This window comes from Mustela lutreola, chromosome 6 (genome assembly GCF_030435805.1).
Source record: "Mustela lutreola isolate mMusLut2 chromosome 6, mMusLut2.pri, whole genome shotgun sequence".
Classification (NCBI taxonomy): domain Eukaryota; kingdom Metazoa; phylum Chordata; class Mammalia; order Carnivora; family Mustelidae; genus Mustela; species Mustela lutreola.
Window position 1 is genome coordinate 106986783 of NC_081295.1, and position 14054 is coordinate 107000836.

The 14054-nt window shown below is 35.8% G+C and overlaps 1 protein-coding gene across 1 annotated transcript in view; it reads right to left on the reverse strand.

Moving 5' to 3' along the window:
* EYS (eyes shut homolog) overlaps positions 1-14054 on the reverse strand; it is a 1683276-nt gene that overhangs the window by 195991 nt on the left and 1473231 nt on the right. Inside the window, 1 exon segment of the mRNA XM_059179314.1 lies at positions 2635-2855. Within this exon segment, the coding sequence (XP_059035297.1) occupies positions 2635-2855 (221 nt within the window).

Below are 14054 nucleotides of genomic sequence, written 5' to 3' on the forward strand. Positions count from 1 at the left end.
TAAACAAATAAGGTATATATCAGCCTAGGAGTATTATATTTATCTTTCTAGAATAATTATCTTTACTTTCATTTTCAAATACATATTAAATAAAAAATAAAACCGGAAGTAATATGAGGTTCTCAAATTTATGAAAATAAGAGCTTTATTTTATTTAACTTGTATTTGGCTAACAGTATCTCAGACAGTTATTGTTATAAAGTAAAACTAACTCTTATTTCTCCGAGTTGGTGATGTGGACACTTATACAGAAAATTTGAGTGTATTTGTTTTCTATTGCATAGCAAAGTTACCACAAAATTAGCAGCTTAAAACAACACACATTTATTATTTTATTGTTTTTGTGAGTTAAGAGTTTGGGTAAGGCTTAACTCATCCTCTGTATAAGTCTCACAAGCTTCAATCACAGTGTTGTTCAGGTTGGAGTCTTATTCAAGTTTCAACAGGGGAAGGACCTACTCCCAAGCTCACTTTGTTGTTGGTAAAATTTAATTTCTAGCAGTTGTAGAACTGAAGGCTTCAGTATTTACTGGCTGTCAGCTAGAGACCACCCTCAGCTCCTTGCTGGTGGTTGGCTGGAGGCTGTTCCCAGAGCCATGTTACATGGACCTTCCCCAAATTGCTTCGTGCTTTATCAAAATCAGCAAGAGAGAGTCTCCTTGCAAGATGCAGCCAACAATCTTATGTAACCTAATCAGGGGAGTGACATCTCATCGCTGTATGGTACTGATTATTCTATTGGTTAAAAGGAAATCACAGATCCTACCTACACTTAAGAAGAGGGGATGATGAGGACTATGTTAGAGTCTGCTTACCACATATAGAAAGGGAGAAAACATAATTGCTGTCACTTTTATAATTATATCACTGGTAAAGCCTCATTGACAATATTTATTTAGGCTGAAAGATACAAATATTTCAGACATTAGAAACTCTGTAGGAGAAGCATTTTTCCCGTTTCTATTTCACTTGATTACACAAAAATTCATTTTCCTTCAAGGTTCTGAAGTTTATCGTGTTGGGTAATTTTTGTCTTATTATATCTTTAAAAAAAATTGCCTTTGGTGAGTTCATGATAAAGCAGAATATTTATTAAATAAGGCCTTGGTTTTGATTCCTTTAGAAAAATAACCATGGCCAGGGAAGATATCTTCAGTCAAACTCAAAGTTCACTATTTAAAGTCCTTTAAAACTTCACCTGTTGGGGGCGCCTGGGTGGCTCAGTGGGTTAAGCCGCTGCCTTCGGCTCAGGTCATGATCTCAGGGTTCTGGGATCGATCCCTGAATTGGACTCTCTGCTCAGCAGGGAGCCTGCTTCCTCCTCTCTCTCTGCCTGCCTCTCTGCCTACTTGTGATCTCTCTCTGTCAAATAAATAAAAATCTTTAAAAAAAAAAAAAACTTCATCTGTTATATTTTTCCTACACAAAATAGGTCCATATTGCTGTTGTTATTTTACAAATGTGTAAGTCAAGGCACAGACCTGGACAGTTAATCAGAAGCAAACGGTTTTAGACACTCCAAGAGCTGACATTCTTTTTTTCCACTAAACCACACTTTTTCTTCAAATTTATTAGGTTAGTCTGTGATTGTTTGGTAAATATATCATCTTGACTTTATCATACCTGTCCATTCCTCTGTTCCTTGTCTTTGCCATTTGGTTCTTTCTCATTTTTCATTTCCTATTCCAGTGATTATTTTCAGAGCTCGTCTCTGCCTCCAATTTCTTATCCTACTCTATTGATAAAATTTTTCTCCTTCCAACACTACGCATATAGAAATTTACTTTTGTGAAGTTATTAACTACTTGATAGCTTGCCCCTTAGAAATGCTGAGGTGAATTAATTAAGATATTTCCTGTGAAATTTGGTCAATTTTTCCTTGACTTGAATTTATATAATCTGTATGTGTTTTAGCATCCTCTCTGTCATTATTTGTAGCCCTGAAATAAAGATTTCTCAGAGGACTAAAGAAATTTGGGAATATGTTCTATACTGTCCAAATGAGACTCCCTCAGGGTTGATTAACCTAAGACATTTTAGTGGAGCAGAGAGTAATTTTCATTAAAATCTTCTTCAGCTTATAGGCAAGATGAATCTTTATTTCAAGAAAAATAAGGTATATAGGCTTTTTCCTCCTTGACATAAAGATTGCAAATAAAAAGAAGCTGATGTAAGCATTCTTCTCCATCTTTAATCTCAGAGATCTAAGTAGATCTTTTGTTTTCCGAAGATGAAGCAAAAAAAAGAAAATCACAATAAAAATGAATGCATCAAAACCATTATCAGTGAATAAAAATCTGTCATTCATATATCCCCAAAGCAGAGCCCATTAGTAAAATTATGTTTGGATCCGTCTGAAATTGCCAAACACGTTATTTGAAATTGCCAAAACCAGGTCCAGTCACCTAGTTATTTTCAGAGGTCAGGTACTTCTTGACATTGAAGTCACAATATATAAATTTCTTTGAACAAACAAACGAGTATTCACCACATGTGTGCATGACCTAGGTGATGCATTTTAAACTTAGAAATCCATACCTTTCTTTTTTATCACCAGGTGAAAATGCTACTGGTTTCTGTTTAAGTACCTGGAATCATGGAATATAGGGTGGAGAGCAACAGACTAAAACTAACCTGATGCAGGTGCCATTGTTGTGGCATAGATGGTGAGCACACCATGGGAAATGACAGTTCTCAATGTTCTTTCCACGCAGTGCGTCATCAGCGATGAAGAATTCTTTGTTGTTTACTTGAAGCTCTTGAATGCAGCCTTTGAAGCCATAAATGTGACCTGCTTTCTTATGGATCTTAATATTCGCTGGGATATGGCCAAGAAACATTGATTCAAAATGTACCTATAGGAAAAACCACACCAAGAAAACATCTTATAAGGTATGGGCAGATTATATGACAAAGACTTAGAATGCTCTGTTCTATAATGCATGTTTTAATGTACTTTTCTGTGTAAAACAGGTTGTAATTGTTGCTTACTTTTGTCACCTCTACTAAATAGTAGGATAAGTTACTTTTGAAAAGGGCCCTTATTTTACATTTCTTTTATATCTCTCACAATATCTAATAAAACAGTAAAAAATAAAGAGCATTCAAAAAAACTTGCTGATTTATTACTCTGAAATGTATTTTGGAACTCAAGTGTTTGCATTTTAATGTGAATATCACCAAATGGCAGAGAAAGAAAATAGAGCCTGTTAATTAACTATTGTTAGGGACTGAATTGTGTTCCCCCAAATTCATATGTGGATGTTGTAACACTCAGTAGCTCAGAATATGACCTTACTTGGAAACAGAGTTTACTCACTGACCAGAATGACAATATAACCACTGGCACAAAGTAAACTGTGACTTAATCTTTCTTCCTACCCTTCAATAACATAAAAATTGAATTTTCATCATTTATATGTATATAAAATGTAGCTTCCCCAACAGGAATTTATGAGTTACAAAAGAATTCTGGATGAACCGGTAATGACACCCTGATCTTCAGGGCTTTTGGCATATGAAAGGTGCATGCAGCAGCATTTCTGCATTTTATGTCTCTGATGTCCTTATCCCCAAAACACATTCAAGCACTCCAAACTGATAGCTGAAAAATATTTACATTGACATTACAGATACACTAAATTGGAAAACTTATCATTGCAAGAATTCTAAAACTAGGGCCAAATAATTAAATTAGGGCTCTAAGGGGAGGAGAGGCTCGGAAATGCTTAGTAATGCCACTTAATGTTTACACTAATACGTTCTGGTTTGATGCAAATGTGCTTTTAGGGAACAGATGCGTGTTCAATTCTAGGAACATTCAAAGCATCTCCACGACCCATAATAGATCAAACTAACTCTATTATTTGAGCTCTTGTTCTTTTTTAGTGACTCGAGTTCTGCTCCTGAAGGCATTCTTAATTTTATGTATATGTATCCTATAAAAGATTCAGCTATGTAGTTATCCAGAGGATGACTAACTTTGGGCATCGTGGTGCAGAAGTCTCAAGGTGTATTGAGTACGCATGCAGCACAGGAATATGTCTGTTTGTTTTCACATCCTTTCTCATATGTTAGCCCATTTATACTAATTATTCTAACAAACTATTGCAGAATTCCTTTTATCATTTAAGGTATGTGACTCACTGCTAATGCAATCTGGGATCTATCACAAACTTGCAGACTCAGCGCTTCCAAGGCCGTGACCCTCTCTCACCGAGGATCTCTGACATCTTTGTGTATTGATCACACACCTGGAACAGCAAACCCTCTCACAGCTTTGACAAGTGTGCTGTTTTAGCACAAAACTGATAGAGGATGGAAGAATATCCTCTTCTTCTGTCAGCAGTAGGCAGATCTGAGGGGAAGTCTATACAGTTATCTATGATTTATTAGACCATTAAAAAACACCCAAACAATGAAGTAGATGGCTCTTGTATTTCTTCTGATCTGAGGCTCAAGCTTAGCTAGAGTCCTGAAATGTCTGAAAAAGCTGCTGCCGTTGACTGCACATAGATAACCATTAAAATGGTTGACGTCCTCTATCCCCAGACTCTTAATTATCCAAGAGCTGCCTTTTGTGTGTATAATCATTCCTAAGGAGACAGGTCTTTAAAATAAGTCTTTTCTAATAACTTCTTGTGAATCAGACTATGGAGAATAGAGTCTGACATCAAGATATGATCTTACAAGATAAAACCACAGAGAACAGACATGGATAATCAAGGAGGAATCATCAAGATAATGAAGAATATGAATGGTGACTGAGGGAAAAGGACTCCACAAATGACTAGGTGAAATGAACATTCCCTTTCCTCTCAGAGTTTTCTCTTTAAAGGAAGAATATAGTTGCTCTTTTATAAAATGTGGGAATAAAATAAGAGAGGCAAAAGGGAAGAAACTTCTAAAAACCAGAAGTGGAGACAGATAAGAAGCTGCTTTATCTCTTTTTAATTCTGTTTTAATTTGAATTTGGACACTGGAGTCTACCTGCATTTCTGTAATGGTATCTTGATTCAATGTTTAGTTTTACAGCCTTAAATATGTCTGAAATTAAATAACTTTTATGTTAATAGGAAGGTAACTCTAATGTACTTTTTACTTAAGATAACTATTGGAGTGTACTTGTCTTTAGCCAAGAATATGATGACTTATAATTGAAATGAATTGACTTTTGGGTGTTGATGCCAAATTTTTGTTTTTAATATTTTCTGAAATGTATGCAGACAAATTCAAAATCAGAAAACATCAAGTCTTAGAATAGGGATGAATAAGAGATGTTGGCGAAGGTGTTTGGGAAGAAGGATTATTTAAATAACTTCTTACATATGATTTGTCTAAAATTTCTAAAAATTTAGAGGCATTAAATCAAAGGGGATCAAAAGGCAGAACAAGTATATATCTCAATCCTTCATCTCTTTGCAGTTAGAAGATCTCTTTCTCTCTCCTCCCCTCCAATAGTATAATAATCTGTGATCTTAGAGTCTCTTTTATATTTTTATCCCTTTAGGACAGGACCTCCAAAATGGTCATCTTGGGATTCTCTTAGAGTCCACAGCAGTGTCTTACAAATAGGTGGTTTAATGTAAGTTTGTTACAAATCACTTTATTCAAGAAACTTAATACTATTTTGTTTTTTTTACAGTTTCTTATTTATTTTCTAGGCCTCTTCCACTTTATGCTGCCATAGAACCTTGCTGTTTTGCTAGATTCAGCATATGGGAGGTTGTCACTGGATACCACTCAAAAAAGAATATTAATATGGCTTTAATTCTAATATAGCTTTCTATATTTAGTATATATAGTATTGAGTGCTGAGTAGTGCTTATATGGAAGTTCTTGAATTTCTTACGAGATTAATATCAAGTAGCTTAAACAAAGAGGTTTTTTGTTTGTTTGTTTGTTTTTCTTTTTTTAACATTTGATAAATAGTAATGAAATCCTCACTGGTCCCATACTTTACAGTTAAATCTTTGATTCTTAAGGCTTTTTAGGTTAGGGAATGTTCTCAAAATAGTATCTCCTTACTTTGTCAAAGAAGGAAGTGAACTTTATTGAAACAATCAATGAACTGAGTTGCTACCCTGTGAGCACAGTTATATAGGAAAGTGGAAATACCCAGAAAAAAAAAGGATATGGGATTATTCTTGTCTGTAAGGAAATTTAATGTAATCTGGGGGAATGGAATCACAAGGAAATGAAATATCTAGAAAATTCAGTATACCAATCAGCAAGATGGCCAAATAAAAAGCTCCAGATATTTCTTCTCTTAGGGAAACACTAATTCAACAACAATACACAAACCAAATGCTTCTGTGAGAAATGAGTAGATTGAGTTAAGAAGCACTTTTACCCTAGGTGAATATGAAACCAGCTGTATCGAAGATGGTAGGAAAATCTGTGACACTGGCCAAAGTTTCCCCCCAGACTCAGTGAAGCATAACTGGAAGAAAACATCCAGCTCCCAGTTTCATTCTGGGGAGGGAAATAGAAGACTGAAACATATATACTAAGTGCAGACTTTTCAGGGCCTGCCCAAGGGACTAGCTTTTGTCTTGCCTGAATCTAAGTGCTATAAGAAAGTGTTCCAGGTTGGTGGCTACTGAGAACAAAGACAAAGTTTTAGACTAGCATGCACTTACTCACCATAAACATGTCCTGCAGCTCACTGGGAAGGGTGGGTGAAACCTCCTTAACTTCTGACTTCTCCCTCACAATGGAAAGAGTTGAACTGTGCATCCAAAATAATGGCTTTTCAGGGGGCTGACTGAAGAATAAGTTTGTTTCTTCTGTCTTGGAGTACTGACAGGACATCTTACTATGTAGATGTCTGGCCATCACTGAAAACAAAAGATGGCTGGCTGGTATTTTGCTGTTCCAGAGGACCACTGATGTAGCAGACTGAGGCTGATATGATTTTGTGGCCTCTTACTGGGGCCAGAGCAAGGGGGTGGAGTGGAGAAGAGTAGAACATGCTTCCAATATTCTGGGTTTTCTATGGACTTCTGGAGGGCCGGGTTTCTATTTTGCCTGACTTGGAACTTTGACATGACCCATATATCCTAAGAACTCTGGGGCTGCTGAGAACAAAAGAGAACTGGGTAGCTTGTGGCAACTCCAGAGAAACTGCAGAAATGTAGACAGACCAGAGGGAGCAAAGTACTACGACTGCCTGAAAAAAGAAACTGGCAAATTCTTATAATGGGGAATTTACACACACCAGTCCACAGAAGATGTATCCACATAAAGGTTTGAGAGGTTCCCAGACTCTGGGCTGGGCGACTTTGGGCTTCTTAAATCTGGTTGTTGAGATCAGGACAGCTGGGCTGATTGATGAAGGTCCTTTCTTATACAGAACAAGTCCATAAAGACTGGGAGAGATGTCTGTTTTTTCAAATGTGTAGATCCCATTATGAATTTAAAAAGGTACAGGAAAAAAATCAAAGGGACAGAATAAATCTCCAGCAACCAACCCTAAAGAAATTGAAGTACCCGACAAAAGAATTTTTAAAAAGCTGTCACGAAGATCCTGAATGAGTTCAGGAAAATGAAGCATGAAGAAAATGAGAATATCAACAAAGAGAAAAAACAATAAAGAATCACCAAGAAGTTTTGGAGCTGAAGATACAAAACTAAATTGAGAAAATTACTAGAGGGATTCATCAAAAGATTTGATCAAGCAGAAGAAAGAAATAAGCAAACTCAAAGACAGGTTTCTTTGAAATTATTGAGTTAGAGGATTAAAAAGAAAAAAAAGATTGAAAAAGAGTGAGGAAAGCCTAAGGAACTTATAAGACATTATGAAATGAATCAATATATGCATTAGGGGACTATCAGAAGAAGAGAGAGAGGGATAGAATCCTTACTTGAAGATATGATGACTTAATAAACATGAGAATTTTAACTTTTATTATTTAAGTATTTTCTTATTTGATTCTTTCAGTTCGAATGAAGATAAACATTTATTGCTGTATTGAAAAAGAAAGACATTAATGACTGAAAATTTCACAAATTTAGGGGAAAAAATGTACAACCAGATTTAAGAAGCCCAAAAAACTGCCACAAGAAAGAACTCAAAGAAGTCCACACCAAGACACATAATCAAATTGTGAAAAGTCAAAGATAGAGAAAACTGAGAGCAGGAAAAAAAAAAAAAAAAAAAGTGACTCACCACATAAAAGGAGTCCCTATCAGGCTATCAATGAATTTCTTGCCAGAAATCTTCAAGGCCAGAGGGACTGGGATGATATATTCAAAGTGCTCAAAACTAAAAGAAAAAAAAGTCTGCCAAACGAAACCTGGCAAAACTGTCTTTTAAAAACGGACAGATATAGACTTTGCCAAATAAACTAAAGCTGGGGAAGCTTATCACTAGTAGATCTACATTACAGGAAATGCTAAAGGGAGTCCTTCAAGGTGAAATGAAAGGACTCTAAACAGCAATATAAAAGCATATGAAAATATAAATCTTATTAATAAGGGTGGATATATAAACAAATATAGAATACAATACTGTCATGGTGGGGCATACATCACTTGTCATTCTTGTATAAAAGTTAAAAGATAAAAAGTGTAAAAACATTTTAACTATAAGACGTGTCAATGTATGCAAAATATAAAAAAAAGGTGTAAATGTGAGATCAATCATTAAGTGTAGAGAGGGAAGAAGTAAAAGTAAAAAAAAAAGTAAAAGAAGTAAAAAAAAAGAAGTAAAAGAAGTAAAAAAAAAAAGGTAAAAAAACCTTGAAGATTAGAGCAGCTGAAGTTGCTATTAGCTTCAAATATATTATTATAATTGTAAGATGTTCAAAGTCAGCTCTATGAGAACCACAAATATAGAGTATATGAAAGATACAAAAAAATGACAAAGGCATCAAAGTATGTCTCATACACACGTGTATACAAAAATCAGTGAAACACAAAGGAAGAGCGCAAGGGAGAAAAAGAGGGATAAAAAAGCTATAAGATAGAAAACACTGAAATGGAAAGAATAACTCCTTACTTACCAATGATTACTTTATATGTAAATGGAGTAACTCTCAATCAAAAAATATAAAGTGACTGAGAGGAGGAGTCAAGATGGCGGAGGAGTAGCAGACTGAGATGACATCAGTGAGAGTGAGCTCTCATCTTGGGGTTACCTTAAACTGTGATCTGTGGCAAGGTCAGGCCACTGTGATCTGTGGGGTCAGGGACCCCACAAGTGGCACATTCGAGGAGACTCACCTTCATCTTCCAAAGAGCAGAGTGGCAGAAATCTGCTGGGTTTGGAGACTCCAAACAGGGTCATGTGCCAGAGACAGAAATGCTTGGTCACAGGCCAGGTGAGCTCAGAGCACTTCCGGAGACCAGGGAAACAGGAGTGATTGACAGCTTTTCTCTGAGGGCACACTGAGGAGTGTGGCCCTGAGCACTTAGCTCCTCTGGGCTGGAGATTGGGAGGCCATTTTTATTCCCATCCTCCAGAGCTCTACGGAAAGCATACAGGGAATAAAAGCTCCAAGAGCGAACCTGAGCAGATTACTTAGCCTGGCTTCTGGCAAGAGTGGTGCAATTCTACCTCGGGCAAAGACATTTGAGAATCACTGCAACAGGCCCCTCCTCCAGAAGATCAGCAAGAACATCCAGCCAAGACCAAGCTCACTGATCAAGGAGAACAGCAGAATTCCAGAGGAGGGGAAAGCAAAGCATGGAATTCATGGCTTTCTCCAAATGATTCCTTAGTCTTGCAAAGTTAATTAAATGTTTTAATTTTATTTTTTTCTTATTCTAATTTTTCTTAACTTTTCCTCTTTCGTCTTTTAACATTTTTTAATTAGTTTATCTTAACAATACCTTTCTAAAAAAAAAAAATCTTTTTAAACCTTCATTATTACAGTCATATTTTATCCTTCATTGTATCTAACTTTATTTTCAGAGTTTTTTCTTCTAAAAACTTTTGGGATACAATTTCTTCTAATAGATCAAAATATACCCTAAATCTAGCACAGGGGTTTGTTCTAGTCTCCAGCCTGAGCAAATTCTTCACACTTTCTTTTTCTTTCTTTTTCTAATCCATTTATCTTATCAATTCCTTTTATAGAATTTTTAAAAATTTCATCTTTACAGTCATATTCCATCCCTTCAATGTGTTTACCCTTATTTTTGTGTTTTTGTGTTTTATATATATCTTGTGTTTTTGTGTTTTTTATAAATATATATTTTTCTTTTTTAAAAGATTTTATTTATTAATTAGACAGAGACAGAGAGATCACAAGTAGGCAGAGAGAGACGGGGAAGCAGGCTCCCAACTGAGCAGAAAGTCTGATGTGGGGCTTGATGCCAGGACCCTGAGATCATGACCTGAGCGGAAGGCAGAGGATTAACCCACTGAGCCACCCAGGTTCCCCTAAGTTTTTCTTTCTTTAAAATTTTGGGACCAAGAGACCAAAATATGCCCAAAATCAAGTGGGTGGGTCTGTTCTATTCACCAGTCTAGTGTGTGTGTGTGTGTGTATAAAATACACATATTTATATTAAAAAATATATATTGTAAGAAATATATATTTTTTAATTAAAAAAAATTTTAATTTTTAAGAGACCAAAATATGCCCAAAATCAAGTGGGTGGGTCTGTTCTATTCACCAGTCTAGTGTGTGTGTGTGTGTGTGTGTGTGTGTGTGTGTATAAAATACACATATTTATATGAAAAATATATATTATAAAAATATATATTTTTTAATTAAAAAAATTTTTTTTGAACTTCTTTTTACCTCCTTTCTTCTTCCCCTAATTTGGGGTCTCTTCTGATTTGGTTAGCGTGTATTTTTCTGGTGTCTTTGCCACCTTTTTAGCATTTTATTCTCTAGTTCACATATTATTATCTGGATAAAATGACAAGACAGAAAAACTCACCACAAAAAAAAAAAAAGAACAAGAGGCAGTACAAAGGCTAGGGACCTAATCAATATGGACATTGGTAGTATGTCTAGAGTTCACAATGATTATTCTCAAGGTGCTGGCTGGGCTTGAAAAAGGTATGGAAGGTATCATAGAAACCCTTCTGGAGTAATAAAATCTAAAGCTGAAATCAAAAGAGCTATTATGAGTTGTAATAAAAAATGGAGGCTCTAACTGCTAGGATAAATGAGGCAGAAGAGAGAATTAGTGATATAGAAGACCAAATGATGGAGAATAAAGAAACTGAGCAAAAGAGAGACAAACAAATACTGGACCACAAGGGGAGAATTCAAGATATAAGTAATACCATATGACGAAACAATATTAGAATAATTGGGATTCCAGAAGAAGAAGAAAGATGGGGTGGGGGGTAAGAAGGTATATTGGAGTGAATTATTGTAGAGAATTTCCCTAATACGACAAAGGAAACAAGCATCAAAATCCAGGGGGCACTGAGGAGCCCCTCAACATCAATAAAAATAGGTCCACACCCTGTCATCAAATAGTAAAACTTACAAGTTTTAGTGAAAAAGAGAAAATCCTGAAAGCAGCTTGGGACAAGAAGTCTGTAACATACATGGTAAAAATATTAGATTGGCAGCAGACTTATCCACAGAGACTGCGCAGGCTAGAAAGAACTGCCATGATATATAGAGAGCACTAAACGTGAAATATAAGCAGCCAATTGTACTATATCCAGCTAGGCTGTCATTGAAAAGAGGGGAGATAAAAAGCTTCCAGGACAAACAAAAACTAAAAGAATTTGTGAACACCAAACCAGTCCTACAGGAAATATTGAAAGGGGCTCTCTAAACAAAGAGAGAGCCTAAAAGTAGTAGACCAGAAAGGAACAAAGACAATATACAGTAACAGTCACCTTATAGGCAATACAATGACACTAAATTCATATCTCTCAATAGTTACCCTGAATGTAAATGGTCTAAATGCCCCTATCAAAAGACACAGGGTATTAGAATGGATAAAAAAAAACAAAACCCAACAATATGCTTTCTACATGAAACTCATTTTAGACCCAAAGACACTTCCAGATTTAAAGTGAGGGGGTGGAAAATAATTTACCATGCTAATGGACATCAAAATAAAGCTGGGATGGCAATCCTTATATCAGATCAATTAGATTTTAAGCCAAAGACTATAATAAGATGAGGAAGGACACCATATCATACTTAAAGGGTCTGTCCAACAAGAAGATCTAACAATTTTAAATATCTATGCCCCTAACATGAGAGCAGCCAAGTACATAAACTAATTAATAACAAAATCAAAGAAACACATCGACAATAATACAATAATAGTAGTGGACTTTAACAGCCCACTCACTGAAATGGACAGATCATCCAAGCAAAAGATCAATAAGGAAATAAAGGCTTTAAATAACACACTGTACCAGACGGACATCATAGATATATTCAGAACATTCCATCCCAAATCAGCAGAATACATATTCTTCTCTAGTGCACATGGAAGATTCTCCAGAATAGACCACATCCTGGGTCATAAATCAGGTCTCAACTGGCACCAGAAGATTGGGATCATTCCCTGCATATTTTCAGACCACAATGCTCTGAAGCTAGAACTCAATCACAAGAGGAAAGTTGGAAAGAACTCAAATACATGGAGACCAAAGAGCATCCTACTAAAGAATGAATGGGTCAACCAGGAAATTAAAGAAGAATTGAAAAAAAAAATCATGGAAACAAATGATAATGAAAACACAACTGTTCAAAATCTGTGGGACACAACAAAGGCAGTCCTGAGAGGAAAATATACAGCGATATAAGCCTTTCTCAAGAAACAAGAAAGGTCTCAAGTACAGAACCTAACCGTACTCCTAAAGGAGCAGGAGAAAGAACGGCAAAGAAAGCCTAAATTAGCAGGAGAAGAGAAATAAGATCAGAGAAGAAATCAATGAAATAGAAACCAAAAGAATAGTGGAACAAATCAATGAAACTAGGAGCTGGTTCTTTGAAAGAATTAATAAGATTGATAAACCCCTGGCCAGAATTATCATAAAGAAGAGAGAAAGGTCTCACATAAAATAAAACCATGAATGAAAGAGGAGACAGCACAACCAACACCAAAGAAATGCAAACAATTATAGGAACATATTATGAGCAACTATACGCTAGCAAATTTGACAATCTGGAAGAAATGGATGCATTCCTAGAGACATATAAACTACTGAAATTGAACCAGGAAGAAACAGAAAACCTGAACAGACCCATAACCAGAAAGGAGATTGAAGCAGTCATCAAAACTCTCCCAACAAACGAGAGCCCAGGGCCAGAGGGCTTCCCAGGAGAATTCTACCAAACATTTAAAGAAGAATTAATTCCTATTCTGAAACTGTTCCAAAAAATAGAAATGGAAGGAAAACTTCCAAACTCATTTTATGAGGTCAGCATTACCTTGACTGCAAAACCAGACAAAGATCCCATCAAAAAAGAGAATTACAGACCAATATCCTTGATGAACACAGATGTGAAAATTCTCACCAAAATACTAGCAAATAGGATCCAACAATACATTAAAAGGCATATTCAGCATGACCAAGTGGGATTTATTCCTAGGCTGCAAGGTTAGTTCAACATCCACAAATCAATCAATGTGATACAATACATTAATAAAAGCAAGAACAAGAACCATAGATGGTTCAATAGATCAATAGATGCTGAAAAACCATCTGACAAAGTACAGCATCCTTTATTGATCAAAACTCTCCAAAGTGTAGGGATAGAGGATACATACCTCAATATCATCAAAGCCATCTACGAAAAACCCACAGCAACTATCATTCTCAATGGAGAAAAACTGAGAGGTTTTCCTCTAAGGTCAGGAACACAGCAGGGATGTCCATGATCACCACTGCTATTCAACATAGTACTAAGAGTCCTAGCCTCAGCAATCAGAAAACAGAAAAAAAAATTAAAGGCATCCAAACTGGCAAAGAAGAAGTCAAACTCTCATCTTTGCAGATGATATGATACTTTATGTGGAAAATCCAAAAGACTTCACTCCAAAACTGCTAGAACTTGTACAGGAATTCAGTAAGGTGCTAGGATATAAAATCAATGCACAGAAATCAGTTTCATTTC